General features: G+C 54.9%; 1 protein-coding gene across 2 annotated transcripts; it reads right to left on the bottom strand.

Annotated features, from left to right (window-relative positions):
* Positions 1–5449: 5449 nt before the first annotated feature.
* BCAM (basal cell adhesion molecule (Lutheran blood group)) lies at positions 5450–18886 on the bottom strand. 2 transcript variants are annotated; one of them, XM_032176425.2, is made up of 15 exons: positions 18763–18886; positions 16653–16774; positions 15245–15473; positions 15088–15158; positions 14283–14379; positions 14009–14191; positions 13347–13483; positions 12875–13031; positions 8379–8494; positions 8134–8275; positions 7824–7960; positions 7526–7670; positions 7290–7434; positions 6049–6166; positions 5450–5955 (listed from the first exon to the last, which is right to left on the bottom strand). In XM_032176425.2, the coding sequence occupies exons 1-15, from the start codon at positions 18842–18844 to the stop codon at positions 5950–5952; spliced, it is 1887 nt and encodes a 628-aa protein (XP_032032316.1). In that variant the 5' UTR covers positions 18845–18886; the 3' UTR covers positions 5450–5949. The 2 variants fall into 2 exon arrangements, with proteins under 2 accessions (XP_032032316.1, XP_058284553.1); XM_058428570.1 differs by having other exon boundaries at positions 5475–5955; positions 13428–13483.
* Positions 18887–25014: the final 6128 nt, after the last annotated feature.

The raw sequence follows: 25014 nt of genomic DNA, 5'->3' as shown, positions 1-25014 counted from the left end.
ATCATCTATCTATCTATCATCTATCTATCATCTGTCTATATCTATCTAAAGACAGGGTCTCACTCTGTCACACAGACTGGAGTGCAGTGGTGCAATCACGGCTCACTGCAGCTTTGAACTCCCGGGCTCAATCAACCCTGCCGCCTTAGCCTCCTGAGTAGCTGGGATCATAGGTGTGCGCCACCATGCCCGGCTAATTTTTTGTATTTTTAATAGAGATAGGGTTTCACTACGTTGGTCAGGCTGGTCTCGAACTCCTGGGCTCAAGCGATCTGTCTGCTTTGGTGTCTCAAAATGCTGGGATTACAGGCATGCCTGGCTACACCCTGCCTGGCTAGTTTTTTGTGTTTTTAGTAGAGACAGGGTTTCGCTATGTTGGCCAGGCTGGTCTTGAACTCCTGGACTCAAGTGATTCACCCACCTCTTTCTCCCAAAGTGGTAGGATTACAGGCGCGAGCCACGGTACCCAGTCTGAGATAAAAGCTTTACAAGATTAGAGGTTAGTATTCCTGGTGTGTAGAGAGATCCTACAAATTAATAAGAAAAGGTAAAAAAACCAAAGAGAAAAGTAGGCAAGAGTATACCACAGTTCACAAACAAGAAAAGCAAATGGCCAATGAACATACGGAGAAACACCATTTTCACACTAGAGGTCACAGAAATTCAAATGAAAACAAAATTAATATGCCATTATGGTGAATTTGTATACTTGTATATTGTTTTAGCATCCATTCTGAATATAAGTTTAACTTTCTTATGCCAAAATCTGGACTTAGTTACCCTTGACACAGTTTCCAGCTCTACACCTACTCCCAGTCCTTCCTCCCTCCCTCCCTGCCTTTCTTCCTTCTCTCTCTCTCTCTATTTCTTTTTTAGAGACAGGGTCTCATTATGTTGTCCAGGCTGGTCTCAAAATCCTGGCCTCAAGCAATCCTCCTGCCTTAGCCTCTCAAAGCACTGGGTTTACAGGTGTGAGCCATCATGTCCGGCTCTCCTCCCAGTTTCTTACTAGAGTTGATCAAGGTATCAGCTTTATCTAACCTCCTCCTGTATGGGACCATCTCTGTACGGGACAGCTAGATAGATACAAACTACTTGACCCACCGTACTGATCCCCACACCTCCAATGAATGGACTGTGCAGATATGACAACCTCCGTCACAGCGTGTCTCTATGGAACTCTTGTGCCTGCTTGTTCTAAACCCATCAGTTAGAACTCTCCTGGGGAACTCCGTCTCCGCCATGCCCTGGACCCCAATAAAGGCTTTGGGGGGTCTCTCTCCACCTGCTGGTTGAGCCTGCATGTCTCAGGCAGCTGCCCCCTTCCCACTGGCCCGGAGAAGTGTGCTGCTCTCTTCTCGCTGGGATCCATAAGTAATAAACTGCTTCTGTTGTATCTTTCCTTCTTCTTTTTTTTATTTTTAAATAGAGACAGGGTCTCACTATGTTGCACAGGCTGGTCTTGAACTCCTGAGTTCAACTGATCCTCCTGCCTTGGCCTCCCAGAGTGCTAGGATTACAGGTGTTAGCCACTGTGCCCAGCCTCTGCTTCTGTTATTTCTTCTTTTATTTTTTGAGACAGAGTCTCGCACTGTCACCCAGGCTGGAGTGCAGTGGCGCAATCTCGGCTCACTGCAAGCTCCGCTTCCCGGGTTCACGCCATTCTCCTGCCTCAGCCTCTCCGAGTAGCTGGGACTACAGGCGCCCACCACCACGCCCGGCTAATTTTTTGTATTTTTAGTAGAGACGGGGTTTCACCGTGGTCTCGATCTCCTGACCTCGTGATCTGCCCGCCTCGGCCTCCCAAAGTGCTGGGATTACAAGCGTGAGCCACCGCGCCCCGCCGAGGTCGAGAGTTTTAAGACCAGACTGACCAACATGGTGAAACCCCGTCTCTACTAAAAATACAAAAATTAGGCTGGGCACAGTGGCTCATGCCTGTAATCCCAGCACTTTGAGAGGCTGAGGTGGGTGAATCACGAAGTCAGGAGTTCAAGACGAGAGTGGCTAACACGGTGAAACCCCGTCTCAACTAAAAATACAAAAAATTAGTTGGGCGTAGTGGCGGGTGCCTGTAATCCCAGCTACTCAGGAGGCTGAGGCAGGAGAATTGCTTGAACCCAGGAGGCGGAGGTTGCAGTGAGCTGAGATCACGCCACTGCACTCCAGCCTGGGCAACAGAGTGTGACTTCGTATAAAACAAAAACAAAAACAAAAATTAGTCAGGCGTGGTGGCACATGCCTGTAATCCCAGCTACTCAGGAGGCTGAGGCAGGAGAATTCCTTGAATCCAGGAGGCAGAGGTTGCGGTGAGCCAAGATTGTGCCATTGTACTCCAGCCTGGGCAACAGGAGTGAAACTGTGTCTCAAAAAAAAAAAAAAAAAAAATTAAGAAACAAATATGAGAGCCATTTTGTTACCCATCAAGTAGGCAAAAATTTAGAGGATAATTACAACTGCCGGCCAAAGTATGGAGTAATGGGCACCTCACACACATTGACAGGAGTGTGAACTGCAAGTTTTTTGGAGGAAGTAAGTTGTTAATACAAAGTTTTTTAGAGGCCAGGCTCGGTGGCTCAGGCCTGTAATCCCAGCACTTTAGGACACCAAGGCAAGCAGATCATTTTGAGCTCAAGAGTTCAAGACCAGCCTGGGCAACATGACGAAACCCCGTCTCAACAAAAAATACAAAAATTAGCCAGGAGTTGGTGGCTCATGCCTGTAGACCCAGTTACTCAGGAGGCTGAAGCTGGAGAATCGCTTGAGCCTGGGAAGTGGAGGTTGCAGTGAGCCGAGATCTCGCCACTGAACTCCAGCCTGGGTGACAGAGTGAGACCCTGTCTCAAAAAAATTAAAAAAAAAAAAATTTTTTTTTTAGGCTGGGTATGGTGGCTCATACCTGTAATCCTAACACTTTGTGTAGGAGGATTGCTTGAGGCCAGGAGTTTGAGACCTCGTCTCTACAAAAAATAAAAATAAAAATTTAACTGGGTGTGATGGCGTGTACCTGTGGTTCTAACTGCAGAGCAAGCTGAGGCAGGAGGACCACTTGAGCCTACGAGTTTGAGGTAGTGAGCTATGATTTTGCCACTGCACTCCATCAAAAAAAAAAAAAAAAAAGAATGACAAAGAAAAGCCCAATTTTTGGTGAATCAGCGAGAGAAAGCTGTCATAGTAGTGGTGGGTGAAATCAACGAGTAAATTATTGCCCTGGGAAAACCGCCAGGAGCACTTCCCACCACCACACAGTTGAAAAACAAACAATAACCTTGTGTTTGTTTTCAACGAATTCAATAAACCATGGGATCTGAGCGCCTTAACGTGGCCCATGAACTCTTCTGCTTGGGCAGGCTGCTTGGTTTACCTATCAGGAAGGAGGCTTCTGTAGCATCCGAACAATTTTCTGTGGTGACAGATCCCACTCTGTCCACTTTGTGGCTAAGCCGACTGAGAGCAGAGAGTGGAGTTGCGTGCCTGAGATTTGAAGAGGCAATGCTAGGAGGCCCTGGGTGGTGTGTGAGTGCAGTGCCCCCATCACCCCGCATGGCTCTAAGACCACACTGACACCTCGCAGCAGCCCGCCGTGGCCAAAGTGCAATTGATCCCCATTCGAGGCACAAGAAAGGCTCAGAGAGGTGAGGTCGCCAGCCAGTCACCCGTGCTGACCTCCCGCTACCCTCCTCCATCCTTCTAGGCTGCTGCTTGCATTTCCTCTCTCCCTTTCTGACTGCAATGATCTCTCTGAACTCCAGTTCTTCTTTCTCTGTATTTCTCTTTAAAAAAATTATGCAGAGATGTGGTCTTGCTATGTTGCCCAGGCTGGTCTTGAACTGCTGGCCTCAAGTGAACCAACCACCTGCCTTGGTCACCCAAAGTGCAGGGACCACAGGTGTTTGCCACCATGCCTTGCTAATTTTTTATTTTTTTTGTAGAGATGGGGTCTCACTATGTTGCCCAGGCTGGTCTTGAACTGCTGGCCTCAAGTGATCCTCTTGCCTGGGCTGAGGACTGCAGTCGTGTGCCACCATGCCCGGCTAATTTTTTGTTTTTTGTAGAGATGGGGTCTTGGTATGTTGATCAGGCTGGTCTCAAACCCCTGGCCTCAAGAGATCCTCCTGCCTCAGCCTCCCAAAGTGCTGGGATTATAGGCATGAGCCACCGGACCTGGCCCACTACTCTTTTTGTCTCTCTGTCTCCCCAGATCTATTTTTGTCTCTTACTCCAGGGCTCTCTCGGAGCTTCCCAACCCATCCCTCCTGCCTCCCCCTAAATCTTTCCATCCCTTTCTCACGTCCCTCTTTCTTGGCCTTGTAATGTCTCTGTGTCCTCTCTGCGCCAGGCCCCCTTTTCTCTGGATTCCTCCCAGCTCCCCCCTTTCCCCAGGGACTCCTCCCCAGAGGAGGTGGCTCCATCCCTAATTCTATCGACTCTACAGCTAAGAGGGAGTTTTCCTCGCCCAGCTTCAATTCCCTCTGGGGCTCTGGCAAGACAGACTGGGAACTTTTACTTAAGGGGACAGCACCCCACCTCCAGGCAGGCACTGGTCCTCAGGGGCCAAGCCCAGCACCCTTGGGACCCGGCGTCTTTCCGTCCACCCTCAGCCAGCTAAGTCACCCTCTGTGAGCTAAGTCACCCTCTGCGTGCTCACTCGCTCTCATGCTGTCATTTCTTCTTCTTTTCTTTTCATGGAGCGTCTCACTCTGTCGCCCAGGCTGGAGTGCAGTGGCGCGATATCGGCTCACTGCAACCTCTGCCTCCCGGGTTCAAGATTTTCTCCTCCTCAGTTTCCCGAGTAGCTGGGATTACAGGCTCGCGCCACCATGCCCAGCTAAGTTTTTTGTATTTTTAGTGGAGACGGGGTTTCACCATGTTGCCAGGCTGGTCTCAAACTCCTGACCTAAAGTGATCTGCCTGCCTTGGTCTCCCAAAATGCTGGGGTTACAGGTTTGAGCCACTGAGCTTGGCCTGTTTTTCTTCTTTTTTTTTAGAGATGAAGTCTCGCTTTGTCGCCCAGGCTGGAGTGCAATGGCGTGATCATAGCTCACTGTAACCTCGTATTCCTGGGCTCAAGGAATCCTCCCACCTTAGCCTCCTGAATAGCTGGGACTATAGGCACACCTGGCTAATTTCTGTATTATTAGTATTATTATTTGTAGCGATGGGGTCTCGATATGTTGCCCAGGCTGGTCTTGAACTCCTGGCCTGAAGCCACCATCCAGTGTCAGCCTCTTAAAGTGCTGGGATTACGGGCGTGAGCCACCACAACTGGGATTACAAGAATGAACCACGGCGCCCAGCCCTGTCTCATTTCCTTCTCCATGACATCAGGCGTCTTCTGAGGTCTTGCAAGGGCGCGGACGGGGAGGGGGTGGGGGGCAGCTGAGAGGCGGGAATCACCTGCATCGCCCTTCCCCTCCCTACTCCCAGAGGAAGCTCTGGCCATAGCATAGTGTCGATGTGACAAACAGCATTTATTCCAGACTCCAGTGTCCACAGATGATGGAGTGGGGCGGAGGTAGGGCGGGGGCAGGGGCGGGACCAGGGGCGGGGCGGGGGGGGAATCCAGTGTCAGACTCTGCAGCAAGACGTCAGGTGGGGGGACCAGCAAGGGAGGCGGGAGGTAAAAATAGCTCCGGCCAGCCGAGCCTCGGAGCCTTGTCCCAGGCCGGGCCCTGGGCTTGGGTCCAGGAGCTATTCTGGGGCCTGGGAGAGTCACATTCCCTGGAGGAAGGCCCCCTCCCACCCACCCAACCACCCTCCCTCTCCTTCCCTCCCGGAGGCAGGCAGCCGCTGTGGGTCCCTGCCTTGCCGGCAGAGGAAGGAAGGGAGAGCTGGGCAGGGAGAGGGAAGAGGGAAGAGGGAAGGCGGGGGCGGGCGCGGCGTGAGCAGGGCTGGTTCTCTGATGCCTGCAGCTCCAGGTCCAGGGACAGCCTCTAGGAGGTTCTTGGCTCAGCACTGGGGAGCGGATGGAGAGGTCAGCCTGTGCCCATGGGCGTGCTCCACTGCCCAGCAGGTCCCTCTCACCAAGGGGCCCAGGCCCTCACCCACCTCGTCTCGGAAGCCCCCGCTGCCACCCCTGGCTCCTCCGGAGGCACCTCCCATGAGAAGGCCGGTCTGCTCTGGCTGCTCCGACCCTGAGTGGCTCAGCTCTGGCTCCCCTGGAGGCCTGGAGGGAGGAGGCAGCGGGCGGAGGCGTAGTGTTGGAGGTGCACACGGCAGGGGGAGGAACTGAGGATGGGGGTGGGTGGGACTAGGATGCGGCTGGGGATGGAGGTGAGGATGGGTGTGTGCTGGCTGGGGATGGCATAGGGATGGGGTAGGGGCTGGTAATGGCACTGGGGTTAGGATTGGGCATGGGGATGCAGATGCTATTGGGGTTGGAGATGGGAATGTAGCTGGAGTTGGCTTTGGGATCAGTCTGGGATGGTTACAGATTGGAGGTGAGGACGGCCATGTGGTTGGGGCTGGAGACAAGGTTAGATGAGGAGGAGCTTGGGGAGGCTTAGGGGTTGGATTTGGAGTCAGGAATGGGGACAAGATTGGGGATGAGGACATGGGTGAAGTTGGCTTCGGGATGGTGGAGGACTAGGGTTGGGAAATGGCTAGGTGAGGGCTGGATGGTGAGAGATGGGATTGGAGGGTAAATTGGAGTTAAGGGTGAGCTCAGGGGGGTGATGTGTGTTGGGGCTGGAGGTTGGGGGAGGATGGGGATGTGGCCAGGGCTGGAGAGGAGCTTAGATGAGGATGGTTTGAAGGGGGTTATGGATTGGAATTGAGGGGAGATTGGGGGCAGGGTTGGGATTGGAGACAGGCATAGAGTTGGGGATGAGGCTGAGCTAGGGGCAGGAGAGATTAGGGAAGGGGATGGTGTTGAGTTTGGCTTGGGGATGGGTTTGGGAATGGCCCTGGGTTGGGTTTGGGGCTGTAGTTGGGGACGAGGATGGAGTCAGGGATGGCTGTGGATTAGTCTGGGTTGGGTTTGGGGCTGTAGTTGGGTGGATTAGTCTGGGTTGGGTTTGGGGCTGTAGTTGGGGATGAGGATGGGTTGGGGATGGCTGTGGATTAGTCTGGGTTGGGTTTGGGGCTGTAGTTGGGGATGGCTGTGGATTAGTCTGGGGTTGGGTTTGGGGCTGTAGTTGGGATGAGGATGGGTTGGGGATGGAGGTGGATGTGGTGGGATGTGGGGTGGAGGATAAGATGTGGTTGAGGTTGGTTATGGGTTGAGCTTGGGGTTGAGGGTGGGGATGGGGTAAAGCTATGGTGGTCATTGCAGATAGCAGGCCACTCACGGAGCCTCCTTCTCCCGCCGCCGGCGGCAGCAGGGGCCCCCTTTGCGTCTCATGCAGTAGAAGATAGCAACGACAAGGAGCAAGAGGCCCACGCTGACGGCCACGGCCATGACGGCCACTCCAGCCTGGGAGGTCTGGGGGCTCACTGCAGGGACAGGATGGAGAGAGGCACGGGTCAGGCAGTGGGCTCTGTCTGCCCCACACCTGGCTCCTTTGCCACCACCTCAGTCACTCACCGGTGCCGAAGTGGAAGACATGGCGCTTGTTCCCGTGGGGGTTGGAGGCTTCACAGGAGATGCCATCGCGGCTCAGGGCGCTGGTCACTTTCAGGGTCAGAGAACTGCTCACCCAACCCTGCCGTCCGGGGATTGGCTCTGCGGGCTGTGGAGGCTCCGATCAGGCCCCGGCTGGTGGGGTCAAGGGGTGGGGGCAAGGGCAGAGGTGAAAGACGTCCAGTCTCCCAGGAAGTGGAAAGGAGGATGTGATACTTGGATGAGTGAGAGGGGGCTCAGGGTGGAGAGGAAGGTCCCTTACGCTGCCCCCCAGTTGGCTCCAGCTGAGTTTGGGCTCTGGATGGCCGCGGGCGGAGCAGATGAGTGTGACTTCGTCTCCTTCCCTCCAGCTGCCATCTGCCTTGGGCTCTATTTCCGCTGTCCTTAGCTCTGGCGAGCCTGTGGGTGGTGGGGATGGGAAGAAAGTGAAGGGAAAGGAGGGAGAGAGAGAAGAGAGGAATCGAGCAGAAGACGGAGTCCCCAGCCAGGGACTCAGGGACTCGTCCTGTCTGTCCAGGTCCCACACCCCACACTGTCCCCATCCAAGCCCACCCCCTCCCTGCCCCCTGAACCTTGGACCAGCAGCGTGAAGTTCTGGGTGCGGCTGAGGACCGGGACTGTGGGCAGGGAGGCCTCACATACGTAGGTGCCATTGGAATCAAAGGTGATAGAACTGAGCGACAGCATGGGGCCATTGCCCAGGGGAGTGGAGTCCTGGGAAGGGCAGAGGAGGAGGAGGACGCTGTGAGAGGGCGAGGAGCGAGGGGAGAGAGGAGGGTGTGAGTGCAGGGCCCGAGGGGGCTCCTTTCCCTCTCACCTTGGTCCAGCGTAGGGCAGGGGTGGGCAGGCCGTGCACGGAGCAGTTCACGACTGCACTGCTGTTTAAAGGTAAGGAAAGCACCTTCCCCTCGCTGAGCTCCAGGGGGTCCAGATCTGCAGTAGGGAACAGTCTGTCACTCTTCCCAGGCCCCCACCCACTCAATTAGGGGCTCTCCAGGGGCTGTGGGGGTGCAAACATGAATGGACAGTTAGAAGCAGAAAACAGCAAGTATTCCTCCTGTTTTACCCCATCTCCATGAAATCTCCATTCTCCCATCCAGGCTCTCCAACCAAAAATCTAGCAGTCTAACTCCAAAATACATGCCCAAGTCGATTACTTTTCTTCAGAGCTGACATCTGAGCCCAAGGTTAATGAATAACCTTAGGTGTGGAAGGTGTCCCTTCTGTGACTTTAGCACCCAAACCTTTTGCTCAAACCCCAACCCGTGGGGTAACCTCCCTGTTACCCCAAACATCTTTTCTGCAAAGTTTTGTTTTTGAATAGAGACAAGGTGTTGCTATGTTGGCCAGGCTGGTCTCGAATTCCTGGCCTCAAGTGATCCTCCTGTCTTGACCTCCCAAAGCGCTAGGATCACAGGGGTGAGCCCCTGCTCCTGGCCTCAGCAAGTCTTTATCTGGTCTGCTCCCAGGATGAATCCTCTGGCTTCCTTCCATCTCTGGCCGCAGGTTTGACCGTCCCGACCACATCTTCACTAGCCTGCTCCTCCCTCTTGTCCATCCTCCACTGAGCAGCCAGAGGGACCTCTTTAAAACATCCACTGGTCAGGCTGGGCGCAGCGGCTCATGCCTATAACCCCAGCACTTTGGGAGGCCGAGGCGGGTGCATCACCTGATGTCAGGAGTTCGAGACCAGTCTGGTCAACATGGTGAAACCCCATTTCTACTAAAAATCCAAAAGTTAGCTGGGCATAGTGGTGCGTGCCTATAGTCCCAGCTACTTGGGAGGCTGAGGCAGGAGAATCGCTTGAACCCGGGAGGTGGAGGTTGCAGTGAGCCGAGATCATGCCACTGCGCTCCAGCCTGGGCAACAGAGTGAGACTCTGACTCAAAAAAAAAAAAAAAAAAAAATCACCCACTGGTCATCCCTCCCCTCTGCACAAAACCCTGCAGTGGCTCCCCAGTACCCTTGGCATCCAGGCCAAACTTCTTGAGGGTGCCTAAAAGATGCTGCCTGGTCTGGCCCTCACCCACCTCTTGAACCATCTCCCACTCTTCCCCATTCCTCCTGTGCTCCCAGCTACCCCGTTCTCTTGCTGTTTTTCTTGAGTAGACCAAGTTGGGGCCTGCCTCAGGGCCTTTGCACTTGCTCACTCTGCTTGCAGTGCTCTTCTTGTAGCTCTCTGCATTTCTTTCCTTTTTTCTTTTTTTCTTTTTTTTTTTTTGAGAGTTTGGCTCTGTCGCCCAGGCTAGAGTGCAGTGGCAGGAACTCGGCTCACTGCAAGCTCCACCTCCTGGGTTCACTCCCGCCTCAGCCTCCCGAGTAGCTGGGACTACAGGTGCCCACCACCACGCCCAGCTAATTTTTTGTATTTTTAGTAGAGATGGGGTTTCACCGTGTTAGCCAGGATGGTCTCAAACTCCTGACCTCATGATCCGCCCGCCTCGGCCTCCCAAAGTGCTGGGAATACAGGCGTGAGCCACCGCGCCCGGCCAATTTCTTTTTTCGTTGAGACAGAATCTTGCTCTGTCACCCAGGCTGGAGTTCAGTGGCACGATCTCAGCTCACTGCAACCTCCGCCTCCCAGGATCAAGTGATTCTCCTGCCTCAGTCTCCTGGGTAGCTGGGATTACAGGCACCAGCTATCATGCCTGGCTAATTTTTGTATTTTTAGTAGAGATGGGGTTTCACCATGTTGGCCAGGCTGGTCTCGAACTCCTGACCTCAGGTGATCCACCTACCTCGGCCTCCCAAAGTGCTGGGATTACAGGTGTGAGCCACCGTGCCTGGCTCCCCTCTGCGTTTCTGAGTCCACACTGGTTTCTCACTCAAATGTCTCTTCTCGGAGGCTTCCCTGACCTCCCCTATTGTAGACACCCAGATCTTTTCCTACAGCACGGAAGGACTTATTTCACCAGCTGCTGAGAAGGATGACAGCTGTCAGCCCGCAGCTGTCAGCCCTCTCTGGGAACTGCCTCAGCTGCTGAGAGCCCCTTGCCTAAGGCCAGCACACCTCTGAGGACTGGCTGATGTTACGGGTTATTAAGGCCCAGCCCCCTCACCCCTACTGGGGACAACTGTGAAGGGCCATCCTGGATTCCAAGTGCCCCGTGGGGCTGACCGAGGCCCTCTTTCTTTATTTTATTATTTTTGAGACGCAGTCTCACTCTCTTGCCCAGGCTGGAGTGCAATGGCACGATCTCGGTTCACTGCAACCTCCGCCTCCTGGGTTCAAGCGATTCTCCTGCCTCAGGCTCCTGAGTGGCTGGAATTACAGGTGCGTGCCACCACACCCGGCTAACTTTTAGTAGAGAGGGGGTTTCACTATGTTGGCCAGGCTGGTCTCTAACTCCTGACCTCAGGTGATCCACCCACCTCGGCCTCCCAAAGTGTTGGGATTACAGGCACGAGCCACGGGGCCCCGACTACTTTTTTATTTTTATTTTTCCTGAGACGGGGTCTTTCTCTGTTGCTCAGGCTGGAGTGCAGTGGCACAATCTTGGCTCACTGCAGTTTCAACCTTCCAGACTCACGTGATCCTCCCACCTGGGCCTCCGAGTAGCTGGGACTACAGGTGTGTGCCACTATGCCTGGCTAATTTTTAATTTTTGTGTGTGCGTGTGCAAATGGGGTCTCCCTCTGTTGCCCAGGCTGGCCTCGAACTCCTGGGCTCAAACAATCCTCCTGCCTCGGCCTCTCAAAGTGCTGGGATTATAGGCATGAGCCACTGCACCCAGCCCGAGGCCTTCTTTAGACTTCAGTCCAACTTCTCCCCTTGCCAAATCTTGCTTCCTTTACCTCCTTAGACCCAAGAGGTGCGGATCCCGGGGTACTTCCCGTAAACTTCTTGCCTGAAAACATCCAAGTCAGAATCTGCTTCCCAGGAAAGCAGACTGCAACACCCGCCACCTAAAATAATCCCCTCTCCTGCTTTCTCTAACTGGTGATATCACCTGCAGATACACTATTGTTACGAAAGGGCTTAGTTAGCATTTACCATCTGTCTCCCGTACTGAAATAACAGGGGTGGTCTGTCTTGTTCACAGATGTGTCCCCAGCATCTGGCGCAGGGTCTACCCCAGGAAGAGATATGAAAGAAGTGCCAAGGGAGAATACAGCCTTTCCCCAGGGTCTGGATGCAAGTGAACTGAAAAGCGTTCTTAGAAGCCTGGGATTCAAGGGATTGGTGAGAAATAGACAGTAGGGAGGATGGGCAGTGAAGGTAGGAACCAGAGGAGCCTGGGGGGTGATGAGGAGATAACCTTGACTGAGGAGAAGGATCAGCTAATGGTGGAGCTGGACAGGTGGACCTTGAAGGCCGTGGTGAGACACCTGGGCTTCTCCAAAGGGTACTGGGGAGCCATGGCAGATTCTGAGCAGAGGAGGGTCAGGTTTGTGCTACGGAAAGAGCTCTCGACCAGATGCGGTGGCTCACTCCTGTAATCCCAGCACTTTGGGAGAGCAAGGCAGGAGGATCACATGAGGAGTTCGAGACCAGCCTGGGCAATATAGCCAGGTCCTGTCTCTGAAAAACAAAACAAAACAACAACAACAACAACAAAATTTAGCCAGGTGTGGTGGCGTGTGTGCCTGTGGCCTCAGCTACTTGGGAGGCTGAGGCGGGAGGATCACTTGAGCCCAGGAGGTCAAGACTGCAGTGAGCTGCGATTATGGCACTGCACTCGAGACTGGACAACAGACCAAGACCCTATTTCTAAAAAAAATAATAAAAATTAGAAAAAAAAAAAAAAGAGCTCTCTGGCTGCCTTGTGTGGGATAGATTAGGGGGGATGGGGGCGGCGGCTCAGAGAACCAGGACAAACACCATAGAAATGCAGAGAAAGGCCAGGAGCAGTGATTCACACCTGTAATCCCAGCACTTTGGGAGGCTGAGGTGGGTGGATCACCTGAGGCCCGGAGTTCGAGACCAGCCTGACCAACATGGTGAAACCCCGTCTCTACTAAATACAAAAAATTAGCTGGGTGTGGTGACACATGCCTGTAGTTCCAGCTACTTGGGAGGCTGAATCAGGAGAATTGCTTGAACCTGGGAGGTGGAGGTTGCCGTGAGCCAAGATTGTGCCATTGCACTCCAGCCTAGGTGGCAAGAGCAAGACTCCGTCACAAACAAAACAAAACAAAACAAAACAAAACAAAACAAAACAAAACAAAACAAAACAAAACAAGAAATGCAGAGAAAGGGTTGAAGGCAGAGTGTTTGGGATGACGGAGCAACTTCAGGGCTATAGGGAGCAGGGCGCAGAGGCACTGATGCCAGGGCCCCTCCTGCCTGCCCGTTCCCCCAGGGCTCTCACAGGCCACGCGCAGCTCCAGCGTCTTGGAGAGCTGCACATCATCTGCTGCGTCGTAATCCTCCACTCTGCAGCCGTAGGTCCCGCTCTGGCCCCGGGTCACTCCCTCTAGGGTCAAGTTCCCCTCGAGATTCACATTCAGCACTTCCTCCTGCTCGTCCTGAGAGACGGGGGATGAGGAACCAGGCTCAGAAGCCACTCCAGTTCAGCGGGCTTATGCTAGGTCAGAAGCCACCAGGTTAGTGTCATGCTAAGCCAGAATCAGAGGTCAGGGGTCATCAAGTCAGGTGGCATGCTAAGTGCTGGCTCTATCAAATCAGGGGTCAGAGGTCCTTTTAGTTCGTGGGCCACCAGATCAGGTGGCTGCCTAAACCATGGGGCCTCCCAGGTCCCACATTAGAAGATATGCCGGTTAGTAGGTCACAGAGGTCAGGGGCTGGGGGGTGGATCCCAGAGGGACCTTTGGGTAGGTCACCTGAAGGCGGAAAAGCGTATACTCCGGGCTGGGGCTGCCGTCCCCCTGGCAGAGCAGCTGAACAGTGTCACCCTCACGTACCCAGCCTGCTGGGGTGGACGGGCTGCCCACCCAGAACTGCACGTGCTCCGTGGGATCTAAGGGAAGGGCAGGGAGATGGGAATTGTGATCAGGGGAAGGGTCAAGGCTAGAGGACAGGCGAGAGGTCTGCCCTGCATCCCAGGTGAGGGTTATGGCGGGTCAAAGGTTAGGGGTCATAGGTTTCAAGCCTCAGGTTCACACTTATTCTGAGTGCCAGAGTTCAGAGGTTGAAATAAACTAAGAGTATAGGTCAAGAGTCAGAGGTCCGGGGTGATGGGTCAGTGTGAGACTTGGAGCCAGATGTCACAGGGGGACCCGATTCAGTGTGAGAAGGTGGAAAGCACCATTTAGTCATAAACTCCATGAGGTCCAGGGTGCTAAGTGGAGGTCGGAGGTCAGAGGTCAGGATGGGGCTTGTGCGACCAATTGAGGTCAGAGGTCAGTGGCCAGCACTAGCACATTTTTTTTTAGCATGAAGGGAGGTAGAGGGTCAGAGGGGAGTGTGAGGCCACCAGGTGGAGGGTCAGGCCTCATGAGGTGTGGAGCCTGAGGTCAGAGGTCAAAGGCCAGCACAGACTCACAGTGCAGGGTGAGGTGGAAGGTGGGGCTGTCCAGACGGCCGTGGCGGCCCTCGGGCAGGCTGTAGTGGGCGGCGCAGTGGAAGCTGGCATCTCGGTCATCCTTGCGGAGCCGCAGGTAGAGGGTGCTGGTGAGGGACAGCAGGCCCGAGGCCTCCCGGACCGTGCGACTGGTCATGTAGCCCTCTGGGAGAGATCGGGGGAGGTGGCAGTCAGCCAGGCCCTAGCCCCGCCACCCACCCCAGCCCACATCCCGCCACGCTCCCGCGCTGCTCACCTGAGTTCATCTCTACGGGCACCTCCAGGCGCTGCCCGTTGCGATACCACGTGATCTTGGGGGCCGGGTTCCCGTTCCGGCTGTTGCAGGTGGCGATCTGAGGCAGACACAGGCATGGCCCTGGGCTTGGAGCTGGGACTCTGAATTCGGGGCTCCTCTCTCAGGAGTTCTCCCCACTCAGACTCAGGAGCCAGGCTCTTAACTCCCGACTCTCCCAGGACCCAGGAGTCCCAATTCCTAGTCCCCGACTCAGACTAAAGAGTCCAGGCCTCCAGCACCATCCTCCAGGGACCAAGGATTCTGGGTCCCCCACCTCTCTCCTTCCCAGGACACAGGAGTCTTCCCCCTCTGCCCCTCCTTTTTTTTTCTTTTATTTTTCTTTTCTTCTTCTTTTTTTTTTTTTTTGAGACAGAGTATCGCTCTGTGGCCCAGGCTGGAGTGCAATGGTGTGATCTTAGCTCACTGTAGCCTCTGCCTTCTGGGTTCAAGTGATTCTCCTGCCTCAGCCTCCCGAGCAGGTGGGATTACAGTTGCACACCACCATGCCCGGCTAATTTTTGTATCTTTAGTAGAGACGGGGTTTCATTATGTTGGCCAGGGTGGTCTGGAACTCCTGACCTCAGGTGATCCACCTGCCTCTGCCTCCCCAAATGCTGGGATTACAGGCATGAGCCACCTCGCCTGGCCTTGCCCCTCCTCCTGTATTACCCAGGGGTCCCCAGCCCCTCCTCCCTCAGACCCAGGAGTCCAGGGCCCTGTCCCCTCCTCCTCCAGGACCCTGGGACCAAGGTCCACCCGAGAGTACCTCCTGGGCAGAGTCCTCCATCACAGACAGTGTCCCTTTGTTGGGGGAGACCTCAGTGGCCTCTGGCTTTGCTGTGAAAAAGACGTTCACGTCAGGAGCCCGTGCCCTGCGCCCCTCCCTGCCTGCCTCCCTTCGGGGGATGCCCGTGGACACTTACCAAACACGTTGAGCCGCGCGGTGGCCTCGGCAGTGCCTGCCGCCCCTGCCCTCACCACGCACACGTAGTCTCGCTCGTCGCCCACCTGGGCCTCAGCCAGCACCAGGCGCCCCTGGGAGTCCAGCTGGTATGGGGGACTGCGGCCCCGGGTGTCGTGCATTGTGACCTGGAGCTCAGAGCCCTGCATCTCGGCGGAGGCTAGGAGGGGGCGAGCTCCCGAGCGGTCGGTCTGCGGGCGCGGGGCAGGCTCTCAGCTCCGGGTGTCCCAGCGCTCCTCAGTCTCTCTCTCTCTCTGGGCCCTTTCTCTCTGCAGCTCCTGGCTCTGCCTCTTTTCCTCTTGTTATGGGTCTCCCTGGTCCCTCTGTCCCTCCCCTCCTTCCCCTTCTCCTGCCCCCATTCCCGATCAGTTCTTGATGTTTCCTGTCTCCTTTTCTCCATCTCATTCCGGTCATATCCCTCCTCCTCTCCATCTCTCCCTCTCCCACTTGTCTCTCATTTTCTCTCCTCTTTTTTTTTTTTTTTTTGAGGTGGAGTCTTGCTCTGTCGCCTGGCTGGAGAGCAGTGGCTCGATCTCGGCTCACTGCAACCTCCGCCTCCCAGGTTCAAGCGATTCTCCTGCCTCAGCCTCCTGAGTAGCTGGGATTACAGGCACATGCCATCACGCCCGGCTAATTTTTGTATTTTTAGTAGAGACGGGGTTTCACCATGTTGGTCAGGACAGTCTTGATCTCTTGACCTCGTGATCCACCCACCTCGGCCTCCCAAAATGCTGGGATTACAAGCGTGACCCACCGTGCCTGGTCTTCTCTCCTCTTTAGTCCTCCCTGGCCCTTCAAGTCTCCTGCTTTCTTTTTTTCTTTTTCTTTTTGAGATGGGGTTTCGCTCTTTTTGCCCAGGGTGGAGTGCAGTGGCATGATTTCGGCTCACTGCAACCTCCGCCTCCCAGGTTCAAGCGATTCTCCTACCTCAGCCTCCTGGGTAGCTGGGATTACAGGTGCCCGCCACCACGCCCAGCTAATTTTTGTATTTTTGTAGAGACGGGGTTTTGCCATGTTGGCCAGGCTGGTCTCGAACTCCTGACCTCAGGTGATCCACCCGCCTGGGCCTCCCAAAGTACTGGGATTACAGGCGTGAGCCACAGCGCCTGGCTTCTGCTTTCTTGGTGTCTATCTCTGTTCTCTCTCTCAAGAGCCCACAGTCCAGAGCAGGTCAATGTCATTCTAGACTCGGCTGTGCCTAGACACGGGGCACCTTGCAGATCCCTTCCCCTCAGTGGGACTCAGTGACCCCATCTGTAACAAGGAGTGTGGCTTGGTGGATCTCTACAGGCCTTAGGCACTGATGAGACAATGAACCTTTGCTGCCCTGCTGTGCCCAGACTCCAGGCCCCCCAGCCCCAAGCACTCACAAGGAACCATTCCAGCATATAATGGTCGTGGGTTCCCGTAGGGGTGCAGTCCAGAATGACAGACTTTCCTCGCATCACCTCCACCAGTGGGGGCACAGACAAGCGCACCTCCGCCTGGGCATCTGCAAGAGGGCAACTGAGCTATCGTCCACCACACCAACAGGAAAAGCCCTCCAGACAGGGTCCCCTCTCCCCCAGGACACAAGCGTCCCGGTCCCCACCCTTCCTCCCTCAGACCCAGGAGTCCAGGCGCCAGCCCCTCCTCCCTCAGACCCAGGAGTCTGGGCCCCTGTCCCCTCCTCCCTCAGACCCAGGAGTCTGGGCCCCTGTCCCCTCCTCCCTCAGACCCAGGAGTCTGGGCCTCAGCCCCTCCTCCCTCAGACCCAGGAGTCTAGGCCCCAGCCCCTCCTCCCTGAGATCCTTTCGCCCTCCATCCCTTCTCCCTGCATCTCTGGGTCTCAAATCCATCTCTCCCTGCACTTGCAGAGCTCAGGGCTCCTCCTCTGGGCTGCGCAGGGCCCTGTGGCCTCCGCTGAACACTCCTGGGGTAATACCGCACTGGCCCTTGCTTCTCCCAACAGAGAACACGCCACCCCCCCAGGGCAGGGCCAGGCCTGGCTCAGCCATTCGCCTCCAGCACCCTGGGCAGGGCCACCTCCGTGATGATGGATAAATGTCTCTCTCCATCCTGGTCTCCACCTTTGCGTGTGTCTCTCCTCTTGGGTCTCCATCTCTGTCCCTGTCTCTGCCTCTCTCTGCACCAGGACCACTCAGTTCCTGGGTCTCTTCCGCTCTCCCATGAGTGAGGGGCTGGGGTGTGGGCTGCGGCTGGGACCGGAGCTTAGGCGGGATGGGTGTGTGGGGGCGGTGAGGGGGGACAGGGCTGGGCAGGTTTCAGGAATGTGGGAGGGACAGGCTGGCTGAGACCTGCCCGGCCTGGAGCCAGAGCCCCCAACCGCCTCTTGGCCCCCCTCTCTGTTTGCTACAACAGCAAACGGGATAAGTTGAGTCATCTTGCAACAGGATAAGGTTGGGGCCCAGGATCTCGGGAAGCTGGGCACCTGGACTCCTGGGATCAGAGGGAAGAGGAGGCTGGGGCCTGGTGGAGTAGCTCTTGCAGAAAAACCACCACCCTCCCTCACCCTCTGGGCTGGCATCCTGGCATCAGCTCTCAGTGCTTCTTAGAAACTCCCTTCCCTTTTCTGCTCAATCTGGCCCAGTCCTACCCCTGGGGACCCACTGTTGACCATGAGTGTGCCAGGGGCCTGGATTCCCAAGCGCTCACCTCTGGCCCCAGCCTGTCCCCAGGGAGGGGTGACGGGGTCCAGGCTGGTGCCTAAGGCTGGGTCTGAGCTGCAGACAAGTGGAGGCAGAGAGTTCCTCCCTCTTCCCCAATCTCTCTCATCTCTCTGTCCCTCTGTCCCCAGCACCCCCGCCCCCCCCACCCCCGCCGCCCCGGGCCTCCTCTCCTTCTATCCCCATGCAGGTGTGTAAATGTAGCTGAGGCCCCAGGAAGGGGGCCTGTCACTTGGAAACACTTTGTTCCACTGTCACTGCCCAGGGCTGGTGCTCCGGCCCTTTCCTGAGGGAGGCGGGTTCTTTATACTGGACTCTGGAAACTCCTAAATATGTATGGATCGCTGGTGTGGGGACACATGGTCCTCGCTTCCCTACGGGGTCCCTGGACCTCTCAAAACTTGAGGACCTTTGGGGGAGGAAGCCCTGGGGTTTTGATTCTCTGTGCCCTGGGGGAAGCTATTCTAGCCACTGGAGGCCTGGACTCCTGGGTCTGAGGAAAGAGGGGCTGGGGGCCCAGATTCCAGGGTCTGAGGGAGGAGGCGGGTGGGACCCAGATTCCAGGGTGCTGAGTGGGAAGGGGGCTGACTTCTCTGGTTGTCTCTGATCCACCGCCTGGGTATCCCCAGCTCTCCTGCCTGGCTGTCCCCATATCTCTCACTGGAAGGCGTACCTTCCAACACTCCCATATCTCTCCTCCTTGGGGTCCCCACATTTTGCTTCCTGGGGTCAGGGTAAAGCCCTTTCTCCTCGCTTTCCCGGGGTCCCCAGGGGCCTCCCCCGAGTCCCACCTTGCCCTCAGCCCAAGCCATACCTGGGTGCGCCGCCAGCATGACTGCGAGCAACAGCAGCCGTGGGGCCCCGCGCGCCTGGGCCGGTGCGTCCGGGGGCTCCATGTTCACGGCAGCGGCGGCGACTGAGCCCCGGCTGCAGCTCGGCCGCTGCGGGGCTGGAAGCCAGAGGCCCCGCCCCCGGCAGCCCCGCCCCGCCCCGCCCTCCAGGCCCCCCTCGTCCCCCCATGCCCGGGCGCGGGGCCAGGACCTCCCACTGCCCGGAGCGGACCTCCCAGTGCACGGGGCCAGGCTCGGGGCTCGTCCGCCCCCAAGCCTAGAGCTGTCCGGGCTTACTGACCAGCGCCTGCAGCGGGGGGCCTGATCGACCAGTGTAGCCAGCGACCCGAGCTGGGATCTCACCAGGCAATCACGGACCCTCTCCTCGTTATTCTGACCAGGGGCCTTGGGGACTCGTCCCCACTGTGACCAGCAGCCTGGGCTGGCATCGTCGATTTTAACCAGAGGACCCCACTGCAACCTGTGGCCTGCGATGGCCTCTCCCAGTGTAACTAAAGGCCCCAAGCGTGCCGTCCGGGTGGCCTGCACTGGCCTCTCCCAGTCCAACCAGTGACCCCCGCAGCCTGACCAGTGGCCCCCAGCAGCTGCTCCCAGTATGCCCGGAGATGTTTTCCCCTGTGGTCAGTGCTCCGGGCTGCTTTCCTCGGCTGACCAGTAGCCTGGAATCAACCGGTTTAATCTCTTATCTTCAATGGTCTTCAAATCCAGGTCCTCCTAGGCCGCTTTGATGATGGAGCTGGGGGTGGGGTACGGGGTGCCCTCTCTGCTTGCTCACCCATGGAAGGCCCTCCCACTCTTCCCCCTATCCAGGGAATCCCAGGAATGCCACCCTCCCTTCCTCCTTCCCGCTCTCTCCTTCATTCCCTCCCAACCTTGTGGGGAGGGGAGGAGTCAGGCTGGCCGGAGCAGGTGAGGAGGGCTGGGGAAGAGGCCAGGGCACCTGCGGGAAGGGGGAGGAGTCCAGCCACTGCTAGGAAGGGTGGGTCACAGGTCCGACCGCCCAAGGCCCCTACAGGCCAGGTCAGACTGGGACAAAATCCCCCACTAGATGTCACTAGTTGCCCAGGACAGTGGTCAGAACGTGGGAGGGTGGGGGGTCGCTGGCCACACTGGGAGAGGTTCCCCCAGGCTTCTGATCAGCCTGGGGGTTGAGGTAGCCCTGGAGCTGGGCTTTGCCTGCTCAGACACACAGAGAAGGCTTGGATTACAGGTCAGCCTGGGAGTTATTAGACTGGTCAAGGTTACTTTATCCGTTGGTCACACACGAGAGCAACTTTTTTTTTTTTTTTTTTTGACAGGGTCTCGCTCTGTTGCCCAGCCTGGAGTGCAGTGGGTGCAATCATAGCTCACTGAAACCTCAACTGCCTGGGCTCAAGCAATCCTTCCACTTCAGCCTCCCAAGTAGCTGGGACTATAGGCTTGTGCTACCATGTCCAGCTAATTTTTGTATTTTTTTGGTAATAGAAACAGGGTATTACTATGTTGCCCAGGCTGGTCTCCAACTCTTGGGCTCAAGTGATCCTCCCGCCTTCCAAAGTGCTGGGATTACAGGCATGAGCCACTGCGTCCATCCTAGAGAGCAACTGTTACATGGGGAAAGATGACCTTTTAGGATTAGCTGTACCATCCCCTCCTCCAGGAAGTCCCCTCTGCCTTCCCTGGCTGGGTCACGTTCCCCCTCTGGGCTCCCCCACCTGAGCCCTGCACACTCTGGGGGTCCCTGGCTGGGGATGGGTCTGTCCCCCTCAGTGGACTGTGAGTCTGTGAGGGCAGGGCCAGGGATGTCTTGATCACTGTGGTGAGCTAAGGGCTCCTCCCCTGGGCACCCCGCCCAGCACAAGACCAGACACAGTGCAGGTGCTCAGGGAAGGTTTGCAAGGCACACAAGCTCACGTGCAGATTCCACCCAGACTGGAGCATCCCAGGATACACAATACAAACTCACTCATGGGGAATGCGGTGGCACTCCAAGACAGTCCCAGGTGCTGTCAAGCTCACACACTGTGAGCGCCGACACCCACACCCTAGCTCTTCTGTCCCTGGCCTGTGCACCTTCTGTTTGGGCTGGACCCTGGTACATGCCCTCTCAGCAGCCATCCCCCGCTTCCACCTCCCTCAAGAACCCAGCCAGCTGAGGCTGGGCGCAGTGGCTCACGCCTGTAATCCCAGCACTTTGGGAGGCCGAGGTGGGTGGATCACCTGAGGTCAGGAGTTCGAGACCAGCCTGACCAACCTGGTGAAACCGCATCTCTACTAAAAATACAAAATTAGCTGGGCATGGTGGCACATGCCTGTAATCTCAGCTACTCAGGAGACTAAGGCAGGAGAATCGCTTGAATCTGGGAGGTGGAGGTTGCAGTGAGCTGAGATCGTGCCACTGCACTCCAGCCTGGGCAACAAGAGTGAAATTCTGTCTCAAAAAAAAAAAAAAAGAAGAAGAAGAACCTAGCCATCTGAGGTTCTGGGTGAGGGAGGAGAACTCTACGGCACGTATATGAAGGAGAAAAGTCAGAAACACCAAAACAGCAGCCGTGGCCCCTTGCAGACTTGCAGAAACTAGTCTTGTTCATCTGCCTTTGTCCCCTGTAATTTATTCTCACAAAACAGCCTGAAGGATTCCTTTTAAATGTGAATCAACTCATGTCACTCTTCTGCTCCAGGGTCCTCCCATGACTTCTGTCTCATTTAGGGTAAAAGCTGAGGTCCAGGTCAGCCGCAGGGACTCATGTCTGTAATCCCAGCAATTTAGGAGCCTGAGGCGGGAGGACTGCTTGAGCCCGGGAGTTTGAGACCAGCCTGGGCAACACAGCGAAACCCCGTCTCTACAAAAAAATATAAAAATGGCCGGGCATGGTGGCCCACGCCTGCAATCCCAGCACTTTGGGAGGCCGAGGTGGGCAGATCACCTGAGGTCAGGAGTTCGAGACCAGCCTCGCCAACATGGTGAAACCCCCTCTCTACTTAAAATAAAAAAATTAGCCAGGGGTTGTGGCAGGCGCCTGTAATCCCAGCTACTCGGGAGGCTGAGGGAGGAGAATTGCTTGAACCCGGGAGGCGGAGGTTGCAGTGAGCCGAGATCGCGCCATTGTACTCCAGCCTGGGGGACAAGAGCGAGACTTCATCTCAAAAAAAAAAAAAAAAAAAAAAAAATTAACTGGGTGTGGTGGTGCATGCGTGTAGTCCCAGCTAAACGGGAGGCTGAGGTGTGAGGATTGCTTGAGCCTGGGAGGTCAGGGTTGCAGTGAGCCATGATCGTGCCACTGAACTCCAGCGTAGGTGACAGAGTGAGACCCTGTCTCAAATAAAATAAAATAAAATAAAATAAAATAAAATAAAATAAATAAAATAAAATGGCAACTCCTTTTATCCCAGCCTCTCCTTATTTCTCTTATCTTACATTTTCTTTGGTAGCATTTATTGCTGTCAGATAAATTACATTTAGTTATTTGTTATTGTTAATCTTATCCAGAATTTAAGGTGCAAGAGAACAGTAACTTGCTTTTGTTCATCACTGTATCTCGTGTCTAGAACAGTGCTTGGCATGAGGAGGAGATGAGTAAATATTTGTGGACTGAATTAAATCACGTTCTAAGGCTGGGCACGGTGGCTCACGCCTGTAATCCCAGCACTCGGGGGGCCGAGATGGGCGGATCATGAGATCAGGAGTTTGAGACCAGCCTGGCTAACATGGTGAAACCCCATCTCTACTAAAAATACAAAAATTATCCAGACGTGCTGGCGCGCGCCTGTAATCCCAGCTACTCAGGAGGCTGAGGCAGGAGAATTGCTTGAACCTAGGAGGTGGAGGTTGCAGTGAGCTGAGATCATGCTACTGCACCCCAGCCTGGGTGACAGAGCGAGACTCAGTCTCAAAAAAAAAAAAAAAAAAAAAAGTTCTAATTCCATCCATGCTGCTGCAGGTGTATATCCTCATATATTTTAACTAACAAGGCTTATCTTTTCGGAAACTCTGGGCTCAAGAGGTCCTCCTACCTCAGCCTCCCAAAGTGCTGGGATTACAGGTGTGGGCCACCACGGTTGGCCAGACTTACCTTTTCATTGTTTTTGAGATGGAGTTTCACTCTTGTTGCCCAGACTGGAATGCAATGGCGCGATCTTGGCTCACTGCAACCTCCGCCTCCCAGGTTCAAGTGATTCTCCTGCCTCAGCCTCCCAAGTAGCTGGGATTACAGGCATGCGCCACCAAGCCTGGCTAATTTTGTATTTTTAGTAGAGACAGGTTTTCACCATGTTGGCCAGGCTGGTTTCGAACCCCTGACCTCAGGTGATCCACCAGCCTCAGCCTCCCAAAATGTTGGGATTACAGGCAGGAGCCACAGCACCCGGCTGACTTACCTTTTCTTGACCTTTTATCCCATTATTTTTCACACAGTGTGTGACGATTAACTTTACAACTAGCTCACAGCTTGCGGAATATGGGGAGAATGACACATTTGGAGGGGAATGGTTCTTCCCTGATTCCAGTCTCAGATCTGGAAAATGGAACTATTGAAATTTTTTGTCTTGGGTGGCAGTGTGAATGCACTTTTGATTGTACAAGAGACGGTTGTGCAGGGAATGTTTTGATAAGAACTTCTGCAAAGAGCCTATTGATACTGAACATTCAAAGCCAGCTGTGGTGGCTCATATCTACAATCCCAGCACTTTGGGAGGCTGAGGCAGGCGGATCGCTTGAGCCCAGGAATTTGGGACCAGCCTGGGCAACATGGCAAAACCCTGTATCTACAAAAAATACATATTAACGGCGTGTGGTGGTGGTTTGTGCTTGTGGTCCCAGCTACTCGGGAGGCTGAGGTGGGAGGATCGCTTGAACTGGGGAGAGGAAGGCCGCAATGAGCCAAGATCGTGCTACTGCACTCCAGCCTGGGTGAAAGAGTGAGACCTTGTTTCAAAAACAAAACACAACAACAACAAAAAAAACAAAGGAGTGGGCTATAGTAGATATTTTGCCGGAAGGATTATCCAGCTTCTGCAGCCCCTTCCCACATTTAAGGAAATTCCTACTGTCTGAAAGCCTCTGTTGCCCACTGTTGAAGCCAACAAGAATGGATGTTTTCTTTCCTGCATCTGTTGGAGCTAAGGTGACTCAAGCTTGGCAAATCCTTCCACACTTTTGAATATCAGGAATCGGCCATCTCTTCCAGCCATGCATGGCAGCTGGGACAGATTCTGTTTTCCAAAGATGGCTACAACAATCTCTTTCTTTTTTCTTTTTGAGACAGGGTCTTGCTCTGTCACCCAGGTTGGAGTGCAATGGCATGATCATGGCTCACTGCAGCCTTGTCCTCCAGGGCTCAAGCGATCCTCTCACCTCAGCCTCCTGGGTAGCTGTGAGTACAGGTGTGTGCCACCACTCCTAGTTAAATTTTTTTTTTTTGTAGGAATGGGGTTTTGCCATGTTGCGACAGTGTCTTTCATCCACATATGTTTCCACAATCAGAGCTTGATACTCTTTCCATCAAGAGCTGGGGTCTATGGCACCTTCCTCTCAAATCTGTGCAGTTTGGTGACTTGCATGCAACCAACAGAATTCAGCTGAAGTGAAGTTGCGGAACTCCCAAAATGAGCTAGAAAAGGCCATGCAGCTTCTGCCTGGGTCTTCAGCAGCCATATAAAGTTTGACTACCTTGAGGCAGCCATGCTGTGGGGAAGCCCAAGCTGGCCAGTGCAGAGACCACATGGTGGGGGAGGCCCTGAGACCACAGAGAGATGCCCACCTGTCCAGCATCCCCAGCCGCCCTGTGGCAAGCATCACTGATTGCACCGTTTGTTTGCATCCTGAGCCAAAACAAACCAGCCACGCCTTTCTTCAAATCCCAGCCCACAGCAACCATGAGACTTAATGCAATGATTGCTGTCATTTGCGGCTAAGTTGTGAAGTGATTTATCACCAGCAACAGCTAATGAGAAGAGCAGCCATATCCTATTTCTGGGGCAGCAGAGACAGCAAGACAACTACAGTGTCCAGTGGCCATCGCCAGCATGGTCTCATCAGACCGGTTCTGTGGTGTCACTGTGGCTGGGTTACCACTGCTGGCCAGTTGCCAGTATTCTTCCTGCTCACTTTCCAATCCTGATTCCCCAGTTCACTCCTGGGATTCTGTGAGTGACCCCAAATCCTCTCAATAAATTCCCTTTCTGCCCCTGAGGTAGCATCTGTTGCTTGTGATAATTCTTTCTTTCTCTTTCTTTCT

The sequence above is a fragment of the Hylobates moloch genome, unplaced genomic scaffold (assembly GCF_009828535.3).
Source record: "Hylobates moloch isolate HMO894 unplaced genomic scaffold, HMol_V3 SCAFFOLD_15, whole genome shotgun sequence".
NCBI classification, from domain to species: Eukaryota; Metazoa; Chordata; class Mammalia; order Primates; family Hylobatidae; genus Hylobates; species Hylobates moloch.
The sequence above is the reverse complement of the archived record's forward strand: the minus strand, read 5'-3'. Positions and strand labels throughout refer to the sequence as shown.

Coding starts and splice junctions, on each gene's coding strand:
- BCAM (XM_032176425.2), bottom strand. CDS start 18,844: ATGGAGCCCCCGGACGCACCGGCCCAGGCGCGCGGGGCCCCACGGCTG. Junction 8,276..8,378: donor CTGCCCTACGCTGGACCAAG/GTGAGAGGGAAA, acceptor TGCCCTTCCCAG/GACTCCACTCCCCTGGGCAA. Junction 7,671..7,823: donor GGAGCCAACTGGGGGGCAGC/GTAAGGGACCTT, acceptor GAGCCTCCACAG/CCCGCAGAGCCAATCCCCGG.